This window comes from Pantherophis guttatus, chromosome 8 (assembly GCF_059756535.1).
Source record: "Pantherophis guttatus breed Tessera chromosome 8, ASM5975653v1, whole genome shotgun sequence".
NCBI lineage: Eukaryota > Metazoa > Chordata > Lepidosauria > Squamata > Colubridae > Pantherophis > Pantherophis guttatus.
In genome coordinates this window covers 38368328-38393308 of record NC_142070.1, presented here as the reverse complement: position 1 = coordinate 38393308, position 24981 = coordinate 38368328, and the positions used below count along the sequence as shown (strand labels likewise).

General features: G+C 35.5%; 1 protein-coding gene across 4 annotated transcripts in view; it reads left to right on the top strand.

Moving 5' to 3' along the window:
- The window catches only part of AFG2A (AAA ATPase AFG2A), a 157706-nt gene that overhangs the window by 20753 nt on the left and 111972 nt on the right, over positions 1-24981 (top strand). For all 4 annotated transcript variants that reach the window (XM_034442841.3, XM_034442839.3, XM_087874603.1 and 1 more), the window contains exons 10-14: positions 2911-3065; positions 4078-4287; positions 8415-8468; positions 8925-9004; positions 18205-18331. In XM_034442841.3, coding sequence (XP_034298732.2) covers positions 2911-3065; positions 4078-4287; positions 8415-8468; positions 8925-9004; positions 18205-18331 — 626 coding nt within the window. The remainder of the gene's footprint in view (positions 1-2910; positions 3066-4077; positions 4288-8414; positions 8469-8924; positions 9005-18204; positions 18332-24981) is intronic.

Sequence of the window (24981 nt, the reverse complement as noted above, 5' to 3'; positions counted from 1 at the left end):
AAAAACTGTCATAAGCCACTTTTTTCAATGCCATTGTAACTTTGAATGGTCACTAAATGAACTGTTGTAAGTCGAGGACCAACTGTAAGCATCTAAAACAATGCTACAAATTTAATAGTATTCAAACTAATAACTATACTTTGAATACCAGCTAAGAATAGTGGTGGTACATAATTATTTTGTTTTCTAATTGTTCCTTTAACACTAAGTTGTCCTATAAACATACATTCTTGAAAACTAAGCATTCTGATTAAGTCAAATGCTGAGTCAAATTCAAAATTGTATATATAAGATATAAAACATCCAACTTTGATGAACTCTTATAAGCTATGTGGACTTTTTATATGAATGGGTATATTTCGTTTAGACCAGGGGTGGGTTTATTAATTTTTTACTTCCAGTTCTGTGGGCGTGGCTTATTTTGTGGGCGTGGGTTGGTGGGGAGTAATATGACTGGGTGGGTGTGGCCAACTTTTTTTTTTTTTTACTTTTAAAAGCATTTTTTCTACAACCTTAAGAGGTTGCAGAAAAAAATGCTTTTAGAAGCCTCTGACTATCAGGCAACTCAGCTGGGATCGCCAGAGGCTTTTAAAGGCATTTTTTTCCCCTCTTTCGCCGAACAGGTTGAAGAAAAAATGCTTTTAAAAGCCTCTGACGATCCCAGCTGAGCCGTGCAATCATCAGAGGCTTTTTTAAAAAAACTTTTAAAAGCATTTTTCGGCCGAAGACGTTGTAGAAAAAATGCTTTTAAAAGTTAAAAAAAAAAGCCTCTGATGGGGTGGGCGGGGTAAGCGAGCGGCGACCGGGCCGGGAACCCGTTCGGCGGCATGGCCAGCCAATGTTATTACCAGTTCTCTGAACTACTACAAATTTTTACTACCAGTTCTTGCGAACCGGGAGCAACCCACCACTGGTTTAGACTCTTGATTTATAAATATTTTACAATTCTTTGTTTTTATTAGGATTTTGGAAATGTTAACCACAGTAGTTAATGGTAAGGGAACATGATTATCTATTAAGGAGTTGGAAAAAAGTCCTGTCTGATATATAGGCATGTTCTTCAAGCTGTCTTTCAGTACATGAGTAAAAGCTGGGTCTTATCCAAAATGTACTCTGGCAAACTGCGTTTTTTAAACTTCCTTTGTGTTGGACACATGCCTGCTATTTTTGGAATGCAGCTTTAATCAAAGGGTGAGGTCATTGTTCAGGATTTGCTCTATCTTACAGCTAGAACACAGTTCTCACATATACAAACACATTACCAAGTTCTTCCTCCTTCTAATTTAATGAAAAAGAAGATATATTTATGTGTTTGGTAAAGTACTGACTAGAGCCATTCCTGGAAATAACATAACCACTGATTAAGGTCAAGGTCAGCGGGGACAGCAGAAATAAATGACGCTAACAAGAGGAAACGGGAAGGATTAAGGCTTTGGCTTCAATCTGTCTTTTATTATTGGGGTTATTTGTGTGTGTGTGTGTGTGTGTGTGTGTGTGTGTGTAAAACATTGCTTCATTTAAATGCTGAACTGCATAATGGTTTGGGCAAATGTGTAGTATAAATAATTCAGATTTTATTTTGAACAGTTCTAACCATCTCAGTTTTTCAACTGCTTTATTGCCCACATGGAGAATAAGGCTGAAGTTTAACTACATAGAAAGAAGCAGATTTTTCCATCTTTCTCAAATACTGTACTGATGTAAAACTAAGCTGATTGAGAAATCCCCCAAAGTAGAGTAAAGCTCTACTAAACCCCCTTTTCTCATCCTAGAATAACCTTCCAATATAGCAGAGTGTCCCAGATCTTAAGGAAGGAGTAGGTACATGTGGGCCAGAGGAGTGGGGAAGAAAGATCTAGTTAGACATGCTAAGTTTGGATCCAGCTTGGAAACAAGGAGAAGACATGCTCTATCCTGAATGGTCCTGTTTCTTTCTTTATGTGATCCCTCTTATGTATCAGATTTCATCAATAACTTCTTTTTGGATTAGAAATGGTTAAAGAACAGTGCATGAAGTGGGTTTTTTTCAATTGAATATAACAACTGTTTTAAATTGGTAACTTTGACATATTTTAATATGCTACTTTTATCACAAAAATATTGTGCAACCCTGATCACCACCACGTTTCTAGTACTTGCAGATTATGGTATAGTAACTTAATGTAAAAATGACACATTCTTTTATTTAAGAGTTTTAGAACCTTTTTCTTCATTGTCCAAAGCTGTTTCCTAAAGACTAATTTGGTGGGTTAATCTAAATAATTTGGTGAATTGGACAAGTCTAAAGAAAACAGTGAATTGGTATATTTTTCTCCTCTTTTTGGATGCCCTTTTTCTCCCAATTAGGCTTGTGGAAGAAGATGGATAATGACGATCAGAAATCTAAATCCTTTTCTTACGAAATGCTTGAAAATAGTCTCAAGGATGTTTACTTGGTATGATGGCAGACTTTTTGTAAATAATTACTAGTTTAAGCCACAAACTAGTCATTGTTTACAAGTGAACTTTCAGTGTACCAACTAGCCTCAACATAAGTCTGTCCTTAAAGATAAAGTTAGAGATTTATTGACATTTCTGACAAAATTCTAATGTATGGCAACTTTAGTTATCTTGGAAAGAGGGACTAGTGGTCGAAGAAGCTGGGTCATGGGAAATGCAATTCATTAGCATCTGGAGTATAGTAGATTGACTATTACTACTATAAATGCTAAAGCATTCATTTGTTTATGCTTGATGAAACCTAATTAAAAGAAATCTCTTACTTTCTCAGATTTTTCATTTACTACATTCAATTCAATCTTTATTACTGTCACGGATCAGCACAGCATTTACTACTTATGTATTGTTAAATATCTGTGAAATGTAATAAGAAATCCATACATTATTTTGCATTTTATGTCCTTTATACAGGAATGCATGCTTTGCGGAGAATACTTCATAATAAAGAGAATCTCCTGGATGATGATGTGTCTGTATCTGTAATTATTAATCGCAGTCATTTCCTGCAGGCAATGAATGATGTCAGGCCCAGCGCCATGAGAGAGGTGACAATTGATGTGCCCAAAGTAAGATTTCTCTAGTCAATATTTTAAGATGATTATTTGGAGGTTGGAGAATAAGAAAAAGAGTCATGCTTAAAGGCAGTCATCTGATCATAGAAGTAGATAAAGTGGTCTTTAAGTCTTTCCTCTCCATATCTTGGGAATATATTGGAACTGTAACTCCTTTAATTCCTAGTTATGCTGTCTGGATATTCTAGAGTTGAAGTTCCAACATAGCTGGAGGTCAAGAAGGCTTGCCTAGGAAAACATCCATCACGATGAAAAATAGTGAGGGGCCCAAGTGAATAGTCAGTATTAACCTTGCATATTTTCCAACATCACAAGTTTCTCACAAGGGTGGAAATATAGCACATTGTTGTACATTGATATCATTCTCTATTTTTGTGGAATGTGCAGGGATAGACTATTTTAAGACAGGCATATGGGTAGACTAGAACTATATCCACACATGGACACAAAAACTACTGTTTCAGCAAAGTCTTTCAATACATGATAAATGAATTTCATGAACACAGATTAGTTAAAGAAAAATCTTTATAGTAGATAATAATATAGCCATGCAAATGATTGACCATTGTCAATGAGAGAGTGCAAATGATTATTATACTTGTGGTAGTTTATATTTCTGTTTTTTTTTTCTTGTGCATTTCCCATGAATTAACAGCTTCTTGTTGCAACATTTGATGATCCTGAACTGAGCAGTTGTATTTATATAGCTGCCTTCTTTAACCTAAATATGGTCTACATATTTATAGGACAATAAACTTGAGAAAGATCTTCTAAAGAGATACTACATCAGTATTAGCAGAAATAAAGATTGATTAATGTATCTTATTTGGCACTGATTGTGGTGTGGGTGTTCAATAAAAAGAGATCCAAAGACAGTGTTAAAATAGATCTAATTAAGTATTAAACCCCTAGTAGCTGCTTGATAACATGGTATTTATGCTGCTGAATGAGGGAGCTACCAAAAAGCAATGAATGAATTAATTAATTAAAGTGACTTGCTTTATAGATATCCTGGGCAGACATAGGAGGGCTGGAAGATGTTAAACTGAAATTAAAGCAAGCTGTTGAATGGCCACTGAAGCATCCTGAATCTTTCATTCGAATGGGCATTCAGCCACCAAAAGGAGTACTCCTATATGGACCACCAGGATGTTCTAAAACCATGATTGCCAAGGCCTTGGCTCATGAAAGTGGTCTAAACTTCTTAGCCGTAAAGGTTAGTAATCACTGTGTTCTTAAACATGATGTTATCAAATACCCTAAAAACACTTCTCTAGTATTCTTCAATTATCAGCCTGCCAGATATGTTGAGTGTATAATGGGCATTGCAATAATTACCTTAATTTCCTGTTTATATATTTGTTTATAATGTTTATATTTTTGTTCTCAAGATTTATCAACTTAGTCTGCACTGCAAGTCTAGGGAAGAATAGTACATTTAGAAGAAGAAAAGGAAACTAGGCTACTTGCTAATTCTAGCCGTTAGTTTTTGTAAATAAAAACAATTTTGGTTATTTATTAATTTATTTCAATACTTTGTATGATGCTTATATATCAGATATGGGGCTCTAGGGCAGGGATCCCCAACCCATAGGCCATGGACCAGTAATGGTCCACAACCCATTGGGAACCGGTCCATGAAGTGAGTGAAGCTTCATCTGCGCATGTGTGGGATCCAGGTAGTGCGTGAAGCCACGGCCCCAGTCTGTGGATTTTTTCTTTTTCTTTTTTGCAGAACTTATTCCTGGTACCCAAAAGGTATGTGCCACTGCTCTAGGGGGTAAGGGATGCATATGCACACACAAAACAGAAGTTGAAATTTTCTATTGTGATTCTCTTCCTCCACCAAAGGATTCCAGTTGTATAGTTCCGTTGAAATTTTGCTGAATGGAAAAGAGTTTGGCATTTTATGTGCAGAGAGCAGTAGAGGAAAAAGCAAGAGAAAATAGTTACCGGTACATTAGTATTTTTTTGACATTTTCTACAAGAATGCTTCTCCCAAAGAGGGTTGGTTGTATCATGTATATTTTAAAAAGCCTTTTGCAGTGTGTTGCTTCGTGTGTCAGCTGTGTGGTTCTCAGAAGAGACATGTAAAACAATTAGTATTTCTAAAGGACTGTCAAGTGATCTTGAACTTTGTAGGTTTTAAAACTTGATTTATCTCAAAGCACAAATTTATGCAGATGAGGCAGAGGGGCAGCGGCTTGAAATGTATTTTAATTTTTCAAGCATGTACAATTGTGGTAAAGGCTTTGGTAGAAAATGTTCCTCGTGTCTTTCTTTTCCTCTTAAATATGAGCCATTTCAGTTAGCTTTTCTTTTTCCAATTAGCAGTACTTTCAAAATATATTCTGTTGGCAGATTATTGACTTCACTTTGGCTTTGCTAACTTCCTGTATCCTTCTTCAGATACTTTGTGGTTTATTACACTTGACATGGGCTTAAGTTTGGGTTGTCATCTGGATCATTTACAGCAAAATGCTTTCCAGTTTAAATTTGCCATTTCTTTGTCTTTATTTCTTGGCTGCAGCAGTTAAAATAGATTAATGGTTTTGGGAAGACCTGCGTCTTGACTTTATGAGTAATTATCATTACATTTCTGGAAGAAGATTGGTTAATGTTCTGAAAGGGTCTTTGGACTGTTCCTCATGAATTGTTCTTTATTAAATAAGTAACATGAAATTTATGAGATAAAATGTTTTTTTAAAAAGGATCTCATAATTAACTTTATATAGTCCTAGAGAGCATTTAGGTCAAGAAATATAACTCTTTGCTGAGTACAGAAATCCAAATTAAAGTACAGATTAATAGCATTAATTGGGATCAGAATTTCTTTTGTTAAGCAATACAGTCATAAAGTGCAAAATCATGTGATCGCATCACTTAGTGACAACAATTCTGTGAAAATATTTACAGACCCCTCTCATCCTGGGCATAAATTGTTTCAACTCCTACCCTCAAAATGATGCTATAGAGCACTGCACACCAAGACAACTACACACAAGAACAGTTTTTTCCTATCACCCATCTCCTCCCACTTAAGACTGTATGACTGTAACCTTAAGGATATAAATCCTTAAGATTTATATTGACTGTTTCCCTATGACTATCATTAAGTGTTGTACCTTATGATTCTTGACAAATGTATCTTCTTTTATGTACACCGAGAGCATATGCACCAAGACAAATTCCTTGTGTGTTCAATCACACTTGGCCAATAAAGAATTCTATTCTATGCTGACAATCGCTGTTGCTGTTGTTAAGCAAGAATTGTGTGTTGTTAAGAGAGGATTTTCTTGTGGTATCCTGCCAGCTTCCAACAAGCAAAATGAATGGGCAATGTAGCAGGTACTTTTGAATTATGGATAGCTTGCAAGCAGGCCAGCCACAGGTATGTGTTACTATGGCCTGGCAACAATACAGCAACTAAGGTATGGCGCACAAGCAACTACTATAGTATGAGCATTGCCGGGCCAGGGATGGCTTCTGCTAGGTATGGGAAGGCGTGCAAGCTGCCCTGAACTCCGTAGCCCCTTCTGATGAGGCAAATCCAGCTACTGACTGCATGATTCTTTCGTCCTGGTGGCGCAGTGGTTAGAGTGCAGTATTGCAGGCCACTTCTGCTGCCTGCCGGCAGCCTGCAATTTGGCAGTTCAAATCTCACCAGGCTTAAGGTTGACTTAGCTTTCCATCCTTCCGAGGTGGGTAAAATGAGGACCCAAATTGTTGGGGCCAATATGCTGACTCTTGTAACCCGCTTACAAAGGACTGTAAAGCACTGTAAAGCGGTATATAAGTCTAAATGCTATTGCTATTGCTATTCCTGGGGCAGTGCATGTACTTGCTGAGGCCTCAAATGAAAGACCTCATGTGACTTTAAGAAGGCTATATGCAGCCTTGGGAAGAAAGTATCATGAGGCCAGCAGCTGCTTTGTGAAGGGCCTGGCAGGATGCACCTCATCAGCAGTGGGAGGAAGAAAATGGCAAAGGTCAGTTGGGAATGGCAGGAGGTGGCGGATTAGAGGGCACCCAAAAGGGCAGAGATGGGTGTGAGATAGGTTGGTGTGGGGAAGTTGAAATGCACCCTGCAATCATAACTGTGGGTGGGTTGCCAAATGCTTGAATTTTGATCATGTGACCTCAAGTGCTGCAATGGCTAGACATAAGTACCAGCACATTGTAACTTCAAAGTTGCTAAATGAATGGTCCTTAAGTGAGGACATCTACATCCATAATTGTGGATCAATCTTTTAGGTATTTGAATACTGCTCTTATATTGGCCCCAAATAAATTTTCTTAAGGTCACATATACCCAGTTCCCTCTATCTTTCCTTACAAAATTTCTTTCCATTTTCTCTGAATCTTTCTTAAAATGTAGAACCACCTGTACTGTATTTCTTGAAGTAAGTATGACCAAAGCAGATACTGAAAATAATAACATAATGCTAATAGAACTATCATTTCCCATGATTTGGAAACTGTATTTCTATTGATGTGGCCTAAAATACAGTTTCCCTTTTTAGGAGCCAGGTTTTACTGCTGATTTATTTTCAGTTTGTTGTGAGCATAATTCCAAGCTTCTTTTCACCTGTACTATTAACAGATCAGGTATTTTTCATCCTATACCTGGTTCTTTCATCCTCTGTATTTTTCTTTATTCTAAGTGGAAAAATCAGGATGTTATATATTATGCTGATTTGAGCCTACCTTTATCAAAATCTTGATTATTTTTTAGTCCAACCAATTCATACTTTTCATCTTGTAATCATGACATTGCTTTCAACATGCATACGGTTTAATACTTGCCATTTGTTCTAGAAACTTCCTAAGTAGTGATATTTGCATGTGTACTATCAAGCCTGCAAAAGTAATGTGGGGTATCATTTTAGCTAACTAGTAGATCATATAAAAAAGACATATGTACAAGTAATTGCTTTCTTTTTCACAACCACAAACCGAAGAGTACTAATTAATATTTATATAATACATCATTATATTACTTACTGTGTTGATTGCAGAGATGGTACAATTCTTTTTCCTGAATTTAGAGTGTAAAAATAGAGTTTGGACAGGGATAGAAGAAAAAGGCCTCAAGTAATGTGTAGTAGATGGCAGGTTGAGTCCAGAAAATTAAGACTATTTAAGACTATTTAATGGAAATTCAGCAAATCCAGACTAATTTGGTTGATTGATCAGGGAACAGCATGCGTCTTCAAACATTTTTATAATAAATAAAAAACTTTCAAGTATTGTCTTCAAGCTGGTGTTTTTTTAACATTGAAAAGAAAGTATGATGTAAGGGAAACATCCTTGAAAGTTGTTTGATTTTTTCCCCCCATGCAGGGACCTGAATTGATGAACAAATATGTTGGGGAATCTGAACGTGCAGTCAGAGAGGTTAAGTATAATAAACTTAACAGTACAACAATTCATATTTACTTATAGAAGGGGTAAACTAACCATAGATTGCATGATGAGAGAGAAAAGTATGCCTACTTTACACACACATCCTCAAACAGATACAGGACAATATTGTCTGTCCGAACCATTGCTGATCCTGGTCTGGAAAATACTATACTTGACAGCTGAATCACTAGACATTTTAATCATTCAAAGTGATTCAGGCTGTCAGAGATTGTACAGGTAAAATGTTGATACTTTGCAACCAAGTGCTTTTATCAGTTGCAAGTCTGACAGATTTATCTACTGATATGGGAATGCCACCTGGTTAGACTTTATTGGATGGGTGAATTAACATTGGATGGATCCGTTAAGCCTCTGTAAGAACATAGTATACTTTTCAACAATTTAACTTTTTTTGTCATCTTAGTGCATGTTTTTTTTCTCCCTTAGATATTTAGGAAAGCCAGAGCTGTTTCACCGTCCATATTGTTTTTTGATGAACTAGATGCCTTGGCTGTAGAACGGGGGAGGTAAGAGAAATTATTTATAAAAAGCATATTTTATGGTTATATGAGACTTCCAGTTCAATGTTCTATAGCTTTCTCTGTTTTTTATTTCTGCATGAAAGCAGTATAATTTATGAATAAGAAAATGGCTTTTTAAAATCTGCTCTTGAAAGTAATAAATCGTTTAGAGTAACAGTAACTTGCAAAAGAACTTTATCCTTTCCATTAAACACCTTAGCACTTTTTTTCTTTTAAAAACAGTCACAAGGCAGCTTCTAATTTTATTATAGCAAGGATTTTTGGGGAGAACCATATTAAATGTTTTGTCTCATTCTATTTAGAATGAGAGAAGAATGAGAGAGAATGATACATGGAGTTGGTTGTTTCAGAATAACAGAGTTGGAAGGGACCTTGGAGGTCTTCTAGTTCAGCCCCATGCCTAGGCAGGAAACCCTACATCACTTTAGACAAATGGTTATCCCATCTCTTCTTAAAAACTTCCAGTGTTGGAGCATTTACAACCTCTGGAGGCAAGTTGTTCCACTGATTAATTGTTCTAACTGTCAGGAAATTTCTCCTTCGTTCTAGATTGCTTCTCTCTTTGATTAGTTTCCACCCATTGCTTCTTGTCCTGCCCTCAGGTGCTTTGGAGAGTAGCTTGACTCCCTGTTCTTTATAATGTAATGTTTCATTACATTAAGATAGATATATTCATTCTACATCTTTTCTTTCTGTTTGCTATGAGAATTATATGAACTTTAGAGAAAAATGGATCAAGTAAACCTCAGTAAAGGAGAAACCAAGCCAATTTCTGTCTGTACAGTACTTGTACTAAAGATGTGCCTTGCCTTGAATTATGATAATTAGCCATGGTAGGAAAGTCCTACAGTGAGCTTTTGTTTAATTGGATTATTGTGATTTGAATCTGTAGTTATTTATTGTGTGCTTGAACAAAGCAAAAATTGGACACAACGAAAGTTAAATTATCAGATTTGAAATTTATATTAAGTGAAACACAAGATTTAATGCCCTAACTCTAACCAAAAAAATGAAAAAGTATATTCATTGTTATCAGCATTTAAAATGTTCAGTTCTGTTAGGATGTTTTTGACTTATTATCTAACGTAGGCATAAAATGGAGAAAAAAAATGAGAACTTTTGCTAGCTGGTGTAAAAAGTGACATATGACTTTTGAAGTCATATTCCATTAAAGACATCTGTAAGTTGTGTTGTGGGGGGACCTAGAAAAGAGCAGGGCAGGATGTAAACATTTTATTGTTAAATTTGAACCATATGGGTGGTAAAATGCATAACATGCTTTTATAACAATCATCTGAAATTGAATGGTGTAGGAAACCAGATGAGGCACTAATTGGAAATGGACTGTTTTTACAGATTGATTTTCCACAGTAGGAATTTGCAAATGTATTAAAGATAGTAATGAATTGCAGCCTCCGTAGATCCACTTTCCTTTTCTATAACCAGATTTAGATTTTCAAGAAAACACCTGTTAACATTGTCGCACTATTCTCAATCATTTTGCTCTACCAGTCATATTAAACAATCCACAGATTTTTCTCCAATGATTTCTGATTTAAACTCTTGTTTATAATTTACTCGCTTGACAAGATTTAAAAGTATTTACAATATAAATTGGTAGACTGGATAAAATTGATATGCAGGACAGGAAAATGTACTCATGAAGCAGTTGCTTGCATTTTATTTGTAACTGAAGCATCAGGTATGTAATGAAATGAATAACGCTAAGATAAATCCAGCAGTTGTATATTTCTTCTTTCTTTCTTCTTGTCCCCTAATCTAAAATAAAAGTGGTCAATCTTTTGGAGACTCTAATGTAATAGGCTAATGTAATGGCTTTAACATTACTCTGATTTTTTTTTTTCTTGATTTGCCCTAAATTTATTTCACTGAATTAAAAACAGATTCATTGGTTTTAATTGATTCTCTCTGGAAATCTAGACTAGGAATACCGAACATAAGAACACAAGCATCAGGCCTCTGGTTCATTTAGTCTAACAATCTGTTCTCACAGTAGTTAACTAGGAAGCCCACTAGTCTCCCAGGAGATGGCCTTGAGATGCAGCCACATTGCCATCAAGACTAAAGCCATTGATCCCCATGACTTCTGTGAACTGGTTCAACCTTTTTTTTGTAGCTGGTAGCAAGCATACAAATTACATATTGTTTATTTTTTCTCCTGTTATCTATTCCAAGATTCAGTTTCACTGAGGGACCTCTAGGTTAGCATTGGAACCAACTCCTTTTCCCATACCCACTCTCACACCCTTTTAATCCAAACTGAATCCCCTAAACTTATTTTTAAGAAAGGAGAAAGATACTAATTATAAAATATATAATTGGATCCCAAATCTTACATGAGAACGTATTTCAGGTGTACCTAAAATAGACTCATAAGTCCTTATACCGTTGCCCTGAGTAGACTAACATGCCGAAAAAAAAAGACTTCCAAGGCTCAGGAACTATTAACATTTTGAAAGGTGTGGAAGTGTCGTAAGTGTGAAAAATGGTCATAACTCACTTTTTTCAGAGCTGTTATAACTTCAAACGACCACTAAATGGACTGTTGTAAGTCAAGGACTACCTATATACTATGACAATTGTTGATTCCTATAGTAATTCTTCATATTGGCTTGCAAGATGAAAAAGAGTGGTATTACCCTCCCCCCTTCTAGTTCACATTAAATACTTCCCTAGCAAAACATGTTTAAGAAGCATGAGGAATTAATAGGAAGAATGATATTTCTAGATGTTATTCCTCTAGGAACTGCTCCTTAAGATTGCCCATTTCTAATTTTGAAATCTTTTGATTTAGGAAAAGTGCCACAAAGCACAACAGGACAGAATTATGCAAGATTTGCACATTTTAATAAAAAAGTTTGGAGAAAATAAAATGAGAGGTTTTGTTCTGAACTGTACAAGTGGTTGTTCCAATTGTGGTTGTTCCTGCTGACTACCACAAAATCAGCCTGGCATAATATTTGTTAAAATATTTAATAAATCCCTAAGACATACGGGTATATCTGGCATATATTGTATGTGACTGGCCAATCCACAGTTCAAATGTACAACTGGTACAATCTGTACTACTGAAGAAATGGATGCCTTTCCATTTCTTTGTGGCTTCTTCTAATATTAGGTTTCCTTTCCTTAGCAGTGTTTTCCCAAACTTAATTGCAGAATAAAAGTCTCCCTTGAGATCATGTCCACATAAATGTTCCAGATGCAACTATATGCGAGAAGGAATGTTTGTTTCTAAAAAAAAATCCTTTCCTTTTCAAAGCTTCAGATCTTAACAAATTGTACAGCTGAAGAGAATTATGGGTACTTCTAATTCCTTGTTATCCTGACCATGTAAAACTTAATTCCACTGACCAGTAAAGGCTGCCAAGAGGAAATGACTTCGTAATTAAACTTGAAGGTGATGAATGAGCCTGGCTCTGTGTAAATGCTGTTCAGACAGTCTGTTTGCTGAAGTTGGGATATATATGAGCTTTGGAAATAGGATGCTGTTTATATATGTAGAATTGTGGGGAGTTTCAGCATTAGACATGTTTGTTCTTTTGTGTTTTTTATAAGCAGTTTTGAGCAGAAGCTTGGAGAGAACTCTTCTGTTAAATTCCATTCTGAAAAATCCAGCCCTTGCTGTACATTATTGGAAACCTGAAATTATATAAAGATTCTCTTTTCCATTTTAGACCAAAAGTAATATCTTTATGCTTTCTTCTGATACGATAATGTAGCACAATGAAGAAATAAAATCATGACTGATTTTGGTTGCCATCCAGTTGTTTTCCTCTTTTAGCATCCATATACAGTAGATAGATAGATTTTGTCCATAATGATCTATCCATAATGGTCTTTCAGGTCTTCCAACAGTGCTTTCCCTGCCACTGTAACTAAATCCTTTCACCTTGCTGGAGATTGTCTCTTCAACAGCTAGGTTTTTGCATAAAATTATGTAACCCAACCTATCTATTTCAGGTATAGCCACAATTAATTAGCATCTGTACTCACATATAATATGTATACATTCAACATAGGGTTTCATCCCATTACCTCAGTTCATCCCACCTGGTCAGGTGGGAAGGAGGTGTTGTGGACTCTTATCAGTCAAAGAATTCCTGAGTCCAGGAAAAGAGCCTTCTCTGCCATTGCCTCCACCTGTGGAACATGCTCCTCCCAGAGGTGAAGTAGCCCCCCACTTCTCTGGCCATAAAAACATGGTTTTGTACCATTGGTTGGGGCATGCAGATAAACATGCAACTGTGTGGTTGATAAATGCCCCTAAAACCTTCCCCCACCCTTTAATTAATTCTTAACATCTCTTGCCTCTTTTAAATTTTATATAATGTTTTTCACACTTTTAATATTGTACACTGCCCAAAGTCCCTCTGGGAGGGAGAACAGCAGTTCTTAAATATGACAAACAAACAAACAAATAAATTTAAGTTCAGATATCATTATTACTACTTGTAATATTTTCCTCTATTACTATCATAGTTTTTTAATTTCTTTTTTGCCGGAAATTCTTTAAATAAAAAATAATCTGAGGTCTGCAGGTTGGTCTATTTGATCATGTTAGATTAAATTGCAGTTGTACCATCATCTGGTGAAGTGTGGTCTTATGACACTGCTACTTAAAAGACTGGAAGATATGTTAAAATTGTGTACTCCAGAAAACTTATGTAATCTTTTAATTTCTAAATGCTCCAGGCCAAAACCACTGATCCAATGAATCCTTGATTACGTATGAAACAAAAAAAAAAACCCAGAATAGGCTGTGGATTTGAATTCTCCTAGGGTCTGTAGCAATTACCGTATTTTTCGGAGTATAAGACACACCTTTTTCCCCCCTAAAAGGGGGTGAAAATTTAGGTGCGTCTTATACACCAAATGTAGCCCCGCCTACCCACTGGCCCCCACCCACTGGCCTCTGCCTCGCAGCAGTTACCTCCTTGCAAGCAAACAGCAAGAAAAAACAGCTCCTTTCAGCTTCAGCACAGCCTAATTAGCACAAATTGATTGGATCGGCCTCCCGACTCTCAGCTGATTTGCTCTCAGCTGTTTTGCGCAGGGCTCTGATGCTTGCTGCAAGGAAGTAAATTGCTGGAGCAGATTTTTTTCCCCCTTGTGCTAATCAAGCTATGCTGAAAACAAAAATGAAAGTAAAGCAGCTGTTTGCTGTTTGCTGCAAGAAGGCAAAATTGCTCAGAGGCAGAGAGATTTCTTTTTCTTCTTTTCCTCACCAAAAAAGGTAGGTGCGTCTTAAACTCCGGTGCGTTTTATACTCCGAAAAATACAGTATGTCAGGCTGAAGATTGTTATGGCATAAAATTAACTATCTGGACATTGAATGGAAGCTGACTTAATTGTTGTCAAAAATCCAGGCATGTTTAATAAGCATTGACTGACTTAACTTGAAAATCTTGCTAGAAAATCATGGGAAAATGGAAAAAATGTGCTTCTATCTTATCCTGCAGATTAACAGTTTATGCAGAGCTCAAACATCTGAACACACATGCTGCTGACGCAGTTCTGAAGCAGCTGGTGGAGAAATCTCCGGTTATAAATGTCTGTCTGTCTGCATTTTTATAGGATATCCTGTTAAGCCATAAAGGCTTGTTTACTTGTAAGAGTCATGCTAAATATGGTGTGTAATCTGACAGCATGCCTAAAGGGAATCACGACAGCTTGGAGAACATAAAGAAATTTATTTTGATTTCAGTAAAAGTAGTAGCCTTACAAAGCCAAGGATTATAAAATAGCTCCTTGAGGCAAAGTTAATGAAACATTAGATAGAATATAATTAAAATCATGCATGTAACATAGCATTTTAGGAACTTGACCCATTAACAAGAAAAAATAAAATATTTTTATTTTACTTAGTTTAAATTTTCATGGATTTTTCTATAATCTTTGTTAATTTGACTCCAGTTGAGAATTTTGACATGTGTAAGTATCTGAATTCTAAATTCTATGTTTTTTGCTCTTTTTCCCCACATCCACCTGTTCAAAATTTTCAGCTCTATTTAACAGTTGTTCAAAAGAGCTTTTGGAGGGAATCCTTCCCTGAATTCTTATAGACCTTTTTTTTTTTTTTTGATTTTGCATCAGGTTATCCATGTAAACAGTGCCAACTGGGAAAATAACGGAACCATTCAGCTTTGGAGTTGATTACTGAATTCTCCATTTCATAAGTGTGTTAAACATGTATGGCATTTGAAAACCAGAGACATATACCCCACTGAGCTTACTTCGGAATAAAGAGTTTAAGAATCCTTTTTGATAGAATTACATTGTAAGAGTAATGCTGCATAAACTTAAACTGCAAAGCTGTACACTTTATTAATATTAGTATAAAAGATAATCTATCACAGGCACAATCTAGATCAATCTGCAATGGTAATAGGAACTAAACTATTGCCTACTTTTATTTCCTCCTAAAATTGCAACAGCTGTTTTATTATTCTACTTATGCAAGTTATTTTATAAATCTTTCAATGACTTAAGGACACTAGGTTATGGTTGGGTGAAAAGAGTTAATTTTACTGTGCCTTGATAGTATTTGCCATATCTGTGACAGTTTTCTCTAAGAAGAGCTAGGTTGGTATAATGGTTAAGGGATCAGACTAGAAACTGTGAGGCTGTGAGTTCTAATCCCACCTTAAGCACAAAGCCAGCTGGGTGACCTTGGGCTAGTCACTTTCAGCCCAAAGAAGCAGGCAGTGGCAAACCATTTCTGAAAAAAACTTTTCTAAAAAAACTTCAGGGACTTGTCCAGCCAGTTTGCAAGGATCAGACACAAGTGAATGGAAGGGTAAAAAAAGATCCAATGGAGGTGGGGGGGCTGATATAGATGATAGCCCCATTGCTCTGGGAAATATAATCAAAGCTATAGTATTGATCATGCATCAAAATATGATAACATGCTTTCCATATGTATTTATATGTGTGTATATACATCCACATCCACACATACACATGCACTCATATATATGTCTATATGTCAGTATTGTCCAAGTCTAGTGAGAAGCAGTATTTTTGAGAAATGTTTGAACAGAATAGAAAACTGACTTGCTGTTCTAGAATAGCAAATGTATGTATTCTTACATGTAAATAGGAGATCACCAGGATTGTAGCTAAACAAGGAAGAAAAAAGAAAAGCAAATCACAATAATTAAGAACATTCCCCAAACATTTCAGTATTGTTGGCAAGAACCTATATGAGATCTATGAGGTCATTAGGAGTTGGCAATTTTGACTTGGCAATTTTACTTTATGTGATATAACCATGGGTTCTAGAATTAGTTGTGCCTAAACAGTCAGGAAAGTTTGGGGTAGGTGTAACACCACAATAATTGGGCACTTAATCTAAGGAAAGCAGAAACCAGAACCCAAGTGTATGTAGTCTTCTCCATTAAATGTATTGATTTTTTCTTTCTCAAAATATTTCTTGTGAAATCTTGCACCTGAAGGAAAGGTTGAACTTTATTTTTTGGGAAAAGTTTATTAATATTCCTATTTCTATTATTAAAAGAAATTGATAAAACAAATATAATACAACTTTGTAATTTTTAACGAAGTATCAGTGCCTTGCAGATTTATTTTACCTAGTCAACTGAAAAATACTGAAAGCATTTTATTATAGCAATACCGGAAGGTGAAAGAAGACTACAGGCATTCCTGCATAGCTAAACCACTTAGCTTTTTAATCTGTGGAATGTGAACTTGCAAATGAAACTTTAGAGGTGTACTATAATTTACTATTTTGCAATAAGGAGGTCTGAGAAATAAAGCTTTAAACAAGCCATTCTATTGTTTGCAGATACTTTAGTCAGAAATGTGAGGGGTCTGGGTAAGCACACACAGACGTATATGGGATGTTTGTGAAATATCTGCAGCCCTACTGACTGGGGATTTTAGAGGACTGAAATGACTCCACCCCAGTTTCAGCCCTTGCATATTTTGGAATACATACAATTAGTCCTCAATTTTGGTAATAACAATTTCATTTTTAAAACAAATGATAGCTTTCTACTTCAGAAGTTGAAAGAACCAAAGGGTTGTCTTCATGGTATGTCAGGATTTGAAAATAAAATCAAAGTAGTGATTCAGGGAAGCGTTTTTGGCAGTTAAGGAAGCATAGTTTTCAGATGCCTAGTATGTTGTCATTTAGTTTTGAAAAAATGCTGAACTTAAAAGCTGAACAAAACATTTCTATGTTGTGATGTAGCATCCCAAGTTTGAAAAACAGTCCTAAAGCAATTTTTGCTGCAAAAACTTTCTCTTATTTTGTCTTTTGGAATAGAATAGAATAGAATAGAATGGAGCGGAGCAGAGCAGAGCAGAGCAGAGCAGAGCAGAGCAGAGCAGAGCAGAGCAGAGCAGAACAGAACAGAGCTGGAAGGGACCTTGGAGGTCTTCTAGTCCAGCCCCCTGCTCAAGCAGGAGAACCTATACTATTTCAGATGAGTGACTCTCTAGTCTCTTCTTAAAAACCTCTAGTGATGGTACGCCCATGATTTCTGAAGACAAGCTGTTCCACTGGTTAATTGTCTTCACTGTTAGGAAATTTCTCCTTAATTCCAGGTTACTTCTCTCGTTGATTAGTTTCCAACCATTGTTTCTTGTCCTGCCCTCTGGTGCTTTGTAGAATAATTTTACACCCTCTTCTTTGTAGCAGCCCCTTAAATACTGGAATACTGCTATCATGTCGTTCCTAATTCTTCTTTTCTTTAGAGTAGTCAAACCCAAATCCGTTCTTCATATGTTTTAGTTTCCAGGCCTTTGATCATCTTAGTTGCTCTTCTCTGAACTTTTTCCAAAGTCTCAACATCTTTTTTGTAGTATGGTGACCAAAATTGGTTGCAGTATTCCTGGTGTGGTCTTAATCCAGGTGTGGATTTGAAAAAAAAATTCTTTTTATTCTTGAGTCATAAAGTTTTGAGAAAAAAAGTTATCAAGATATCCCAGTATCATCAAAGTATGTGTGCGTGTGTATATATGTGTGTGCGTGTGTGTGTGTATACACATGCACACACATACACACAGATTAAAGTAATGTAAATGGGACCTTTGCTCCACAGAACTTTCAGTCTGTGAAATTAGGCATTTACAGAAATTTACAGATTTCTAGTATTAAATGCTTTAATATAAACTGCTGTGGGTTTCTTTTTTATTAGTTCTTCAAGTTCTGTGAATGTTACGAACCGTGTCTTGGCACAGTTGTTGACTGAAATGGATGGGATCGAACAGTTAAAGGATGTGACAGTTCTGGCAGCTACAAACCGGCCAGATATGATAGACAAGGTAAGTCGTGGTTGTGGCTCTTGTTACTACTTTTGTGCCAAATAATGACTTATGTTCATTTGACTTTGTTAAGATTACAGGCAGTGGAGAATTTAAATTTTGAAGCTTCTCTAAGAGTCTCTGGAGGCTGGGGACAGCAAAAAATGTCACTTTCTGTCCAACTGGAAGTTGAGAAACGGGCTGTTTCAGGCCTCCGGAGGGCCTCTGAAGGAGTGGGGAAGGCTGTTTTTGCCCTCCCTAGATGCATAGAGAGGATCTGGAGCCAGGTGAGAAAGAAAAACGGGCCTTTCACAGCCCCCCAGGCCCTCTGGAGGCAGGAAACAGCCTGTTTCCCTATTTCTGATGGGCCCAGAAGGTCCAAAAATCAGCTGGCCGGCGCACACATGCGTGCCAGAGCTGAGCTGGCATGCCCACTGATATGGCTACGCATGCGCCATAAGCTCACCATCACGGGTATAGGGTTTCCTGCCTGAGGAAGGTGTTGGACTAGAAGACCTCCAAGATCCCTTCCAACTCTGTTATTCCAATACTAATTCATCAAATTCTTACACTTCCATTCTAAAGATACAGCTTGTACAGATAACTTCAAATTATTTTCTTGAATTCTGGTTCAAGTGTGCATCAGCTAGGGGAAAAAACAAATTGTCAATCATCAAATAGCAATCTACAAAGCAGATTGTAGAGAAATTGAATAAATTGTTTGCATAAATCATTGCAGGAGATATGCAGAAGGTAATCACAGTAAATTTATCAGGCTGGTGAAAATCAAAGATGATCGTAAGGCTTTAGAACACAGGTGTCAAACTCACTGCGTCATGTTGCTGTTGCGTGATATATTGCAATGTTTTTTCCCTTTGTGGAGCTGGGGTGGGCGTGGCCTGTGCGTGACGCATCCAGCCCACTAGCTGCCAGTTTGACACTCCTGCTTTAGAAGGACCTCTTTAAACAGAGCGAATAATCAGTGACCATCAAAAAAATAAAACGTTGCATACCAGGGCTAAAGCTTTCACTTCACATATAATACTATAGAGCATGAGCTGTCTATAGCTACTTAAGAAAAGAACTTGTGGTGATAGTGGATAATTCAGTGTACAGTGTACAGCAGCTAGGGGAAAAAAATTCCATAATAAGAAAACAACCTGCTAACATTTATGGTATATCCCCATGTGGAAACTAGCATACAATACTAGTTGCTATATTTTGAAAAGATGTAATAAATAGAGTGTTTTATTTTTGGGTTCAGGAATATAGATTCATGATAGACAATGTGGTATTCTGCACATTATATATGTAATGGAATTTGCTTAGACAAGCTGGTAGCTAGCCATTTTTACAGATAATAAGACTAAAAAATAGTCATAGATATTAAGCTATCTGTAGTTTGTTAATACTGTCAGTATCTAGGGGTGTTTGCTGGGGTATCCAGAAAGAAAATGCTCCTACTTCTGGGCTACCCATGGTATGAATATAGATTGATTTGTTTCTGGCTAGGTCCAACTTAACTTTTAAATCTGGTACCTTGAATGGGGACTGGAAACATATTTTTTCACCACGGTGATTGAAGTAAGCAATTCATTCTAATTAAAAATACATCAGAGTTAAGAAAATAGTTAAAACTTGCCTTACTTAAAATAAGGGATGTATTAGGACAGTGTTTGAACATTATTAAATAGTTACTTAAAAATGATAACGATGGTGATGATATCCATTAAGTTGTGTCCAACTCTTAGGTTTATTAAATTATTAGCTTTTAATTTTGGTTGAAAGACTTTACATTAAATAGTTATGTGGCCTTACTGAATTGTCGCAGATTTGCCTCTGTGTGTTTTTATTTATTGATTTTATAGCTGACATTTATAAAGATACCTGAATTTCCAAAGGAATCTGCAGAGTATTTTTTAAATGCCAAATACAGTAAATAAATATTTCCAGGTGTGCTAAAATGTTCTTTGTTTCCAGCCCTTCATTTATCAGGAAATATTGAGAATAGCAAATCAGCCTTGAGGCTGCTGAGTTTGCTCCCTTTTACAATCCAGTTTGTGACAGTTTGAGGAGCATTGTGAGTTTTTCACTAAAGATTTATTACTTACTTGATAAAACAAGGCATAGATGAACTTGTTGTATTGCGTTTTTCACAGCTGTACTGAGACTGAGACAAATAGCCATGCTGTTATCCATAACCATATATAAATAAAATACCGAATATAACTTTGTAGCTGAGAAATTTTCAAATTGTTATAATCAAATAGTTAGGACTGTGCAAAGAATAGTTAAGTTGATGATAATTATATTTTGCTGATTATTTTTTTGCTAAACTTGCTTTTATTTGTCAAGTGTTTTTTTTTCATTTTTAAAAAATTAATCCATTCATTTTAAACAACTTGAATTTGGAACTTACGAGTATGGGATATTTTTTTTTGTTGCTGTTGGTGTAATACAAAACCCCTTTTATTTCCTTAAAAATAAGAATGTGGAATAACATTATCTGTTGAAAATTGAATTTCTTACCTAAAATATATCATACCTAAAAGCAGTGGTGAAATGCACTTACCTTCGCTACTGGTTCAGGAGTGTGAGCATGCGCAGAGGGTCAAAAACGGGACATAATGACATCCCAGCGGGTGGTGGAGCCTCCTCCGGCTGGCGCTATTGGTTCGCGTGAGCCGAATAGATCCGGCCGAATTTCACCGCTGCCTAAAAGAGTTTAAATTAATTTGCTTTAATAGATTCACATGCTTTCTGATGATATTTTTAAAAAGTCACCTAGGAGAAACGCAGTACAGGTAATCCTCTACTTATAATCATTCATTTAGAAACAATTTGAAGTTACACTGGCATTGAAAAAAGGATCTTAAAACTGGTCCCCGCAGCATCCCCATAGTCACATGATCACAATTTGGTAAATGATAACGAACATGTATTTACAATAGTTGTGGCATCCTGGAGTCATGTGGCTGCCATTTCTGAATCCCACCTGGCTTCCAATAGGTGAAATCAATGGGGAAGCTGGATTCACTTAATGACCTCATTATTGACTTAACAACTGCAGTGATTCACTTAACAACCATGGCAAAAAAGGTTGTAAAATCAGGCATGACTCACCTTCCTAAGTTACAGAAATATGATCATATGTCGAGGACTGCCTGTATTCATTTTTAATTTAATTTTAGAAACACTAAATATTTTGCTTTAATTATTATCTAATTATGTGAAACAAGCACATGTGATATTTTTGTGTTATGTATAAAGCTCATAGTTGCTTTATAAACTCAATTTTTACACAACTCCAAATAGAAACATGCAAATAGAAAGACATGCAAATAGGAGACATTACCATTAAATGAGTCTTTAAAATATCATGCTGTTTCTATTATATATATCTACAATGTAAGAATATGAAGCCCTGAATTAAATTTGAAATTGACAGCATTGAACAAAATCTTCCTTTACTTTCAAAGAAGTAGAATTCCCACCCAGGACAGACATTGTTTCGTCACAATATCAGTTTCTGAACAAACAAACAAGTGGACACACACTGGTCTTTATCTGGATTAAAGTTCACTCCTGTTCATTCATTAATGGATATTTCATAGTCTCTTCTTGCAGGTTCCGAAATATGCAGGTTATGGATAATACCTTATACTTTGCTAGATTTAAGAGAGAGCCTGATGATTTCAGGAAAAAATGAACATATCTGGAAAGATAATGTGTATCACCCTTTTTATCACTAATGCATGTTTTCTGAAAGTCTGCAGAGCAAAAATACCATTTTAGCCAACTTGCTGAAGCAGGGCTAATTCCATTACTTCACAAGCAAGTAGGTAGGCTGTGTAAGCAAAAACGGGAACAACAATATGTGTTTATCAGTCAGCATATGAGAAGCATACCACTCGGAACATTTTTACTACCCTTAATTTTTTTTTAAAAAAAAGTCCTTCGATTTCTGTCAAATCATGAGGTGCAAAGGGGCCTGTTTCCAGACTTGTTAAATAACTTAAATGCACTTTTATTTCAACCAAATGTAATGTTTACTCCAAACAAGCAATTGCCTTTCTTTTCTTTCTGTTCTCAAATTGTACGAGGATGAGAAAAAAGAAGGCCTCAATTCCTCAAATTACCTTATAGGATAGTGTGACACTATGAAAGCCAATATTGATGCTGTAGCAATTTTTCTTACTAAGAGGGCCCCATAACAACAGTTAAGGAAGTAAGTAAAAGGGATTGATATATTTGTACAGGAAGGTTTTGCCAGTATCAGTGGACCTAGTTAGATTAAGCCAGTTTATTTTTAACAGAAAATAACTGCAAGTAAAGGCATGTTTGGTTTAATGGCTTAAACTACGGTAGAATCCAAAATGTTTGTTCTGTGTTTTTCCATGTACCCCGTATTTTTATTTTAAAAAAAATCTGGGAAAGACATGTTGGGTCTGGTTTCCCATGTGCAGTATACATTTTATTAAGGTAAAACTGAGAGTAATAGTAGACTTGCTGTGAAGAAAAATCATAAATACATAAATATCCTTTTTATTTAATGGCATTGCTATTTCTTACACAATAAATACAATAGCAAGAGGCAAAATCAATTCATGTTTGCATGTATTTTGTTTTGTTGTTTGTTATTAATAAATATCATTTTATAAAGAATTAACCAGTTTAATGATTTGATCATTGGAGAGGTTCTTTTAATATCAGCAGATGGCAGTCAAGCCAAGCTTCGGTTATAATTGGTATTAGTTTATAGTGTACTATGCATATCATATAGACAGGAATTCTAAGACAGAGACAAACAAATAAGGTAAATGGCAAGGCTTGTTAAATTTCTATGTATTTATTTAGAAACAGATAGATGCATAACTTTTAAAATTACTTTGATACACAGTAGTTATAGGATATGTTGGGTGGTGAAGCTGTATATCACAGTTTTTTTGCTTGATTTTAGTCTGTTGAAGTTGAAGTTGAAGTTTTTATATTTTAAAAGTCCATTCTTCATGACAAAGAAAATACACCAATTTGTTGTAACTATAGAACAGAAGAGAGTTATTTTGTTTTTTAAGATAAATATTCAAAACAGTACAGAGTCAAAAGACTTGAATAGAATTTCTAAATCTACACTGCATTTCTGTGATAATGATAAACGTTACTACGTGGGAGAAATCTAATTAATTAAATTTCTGTTTCTTTTCTCCTGTCCTTATCACATGAAGAATGTGATTGTTCTGATGTAGATTGTGCTTATTTTGTCTCCAAATAATTGTGATTTTGGGATTTGTTTTATATTTACATTTGATTTAACAGTTTTTATTTATTTTTATTATTTTTGTTTTATTAAAATAAAGCTAAAATACAAAACTGCAATTTAAAAAAACACAAACAAACAAGACATTTAAAAAGTGCATTAAAAAAGAAAAAAAAAAAAAACTCCAAACACATAAACACATATTATCCCCCCATGTTGAATAGTGATTAATACCCTTAGTACAATATTAGTTTCCCACTCCTTGTGAAACAGACCCCCAAAATTTTTAAACTACTGTATCTATTTGTAAATTATTAATCTGTCATCTACATACTCTATTAATGACAGAATAGTTAACAAAAAGAACAATAAAAAGCAACATTAAGTTTTCAAAACCCTCTCTTAACAAACTATTATTGTAATCAACTCATAGAAAATTTACCACTGCATTTATCTATTCCAAATTATTGTAAGCATTAACAGTAAATATATCCATATTTGTTTCTTAATACCATCTCTTGTCATTTTTTCCATTAAAGTTCAGATGAAATTGATTTCCAGTTAAATGGGATAAATCCATTCCCCAATGTCCCTCAATCCTTCTAAGGAAAACCAATTTATCACTTCTCCACTGAGTCAGGTTTCTGCTGTTGTAAAAGAATGTAGGCTTGAACTTCAGGGAGGTGTATGCAATCAATTCAATTAGTTCTAAATCTGTACTGTCCATATTTTTTCCAACAGTTCTACTGCTTTCAAATCACATTCCTTTTGTGAATCTAGAGCTATATGCATCTGAATATTTTCCACAGCCATTATCATTTCATCAAACTTTTTAAAAAAGTTTTCAACTAAGGATTGCAGTTTACCAAATGGTCACATAGTATTAGAAACATTAAAAAAAGCACAAGGAATGTCCTTCCTGCATCAATTTAGGAAGTTCAGATTGCCCCAGGAGCTATTGATACAGTTTTATAAAGGAAATATTGAGTACTCCAATAATTGCCTGATTTGGTACATCAACTAAACAGGAGAGAAACAGACTCCAACAGATAATTAGAGCTGCATAAAAAACAATTACAACCAGACAGCCTTCCATTGAAGATCTATATTACATGTGTCAGAAGGAAAGCTGAGAAAATATTTATAGACCCTTCACATCCTGGTCATAAACTATTTCAACTCCTCTGCTCAGGATACTGCTGTAGAATATTGCATGTCAAAACATCTAGACATAGGGACATCTATTTCTCTTCTCTTCTCTTCTCTTCTCTTCTCTTCTCTTCTCTTCTCTTCTCTTCTCTTCTCTTCTCTATAATCTGATACATTGTTTCTCTGTATAATTTAACGATAGATAAGAGAACACAAGAAACAACACAGAAGCAAAGTGAAGAAATAGATAAAGAAGCATGAAAGA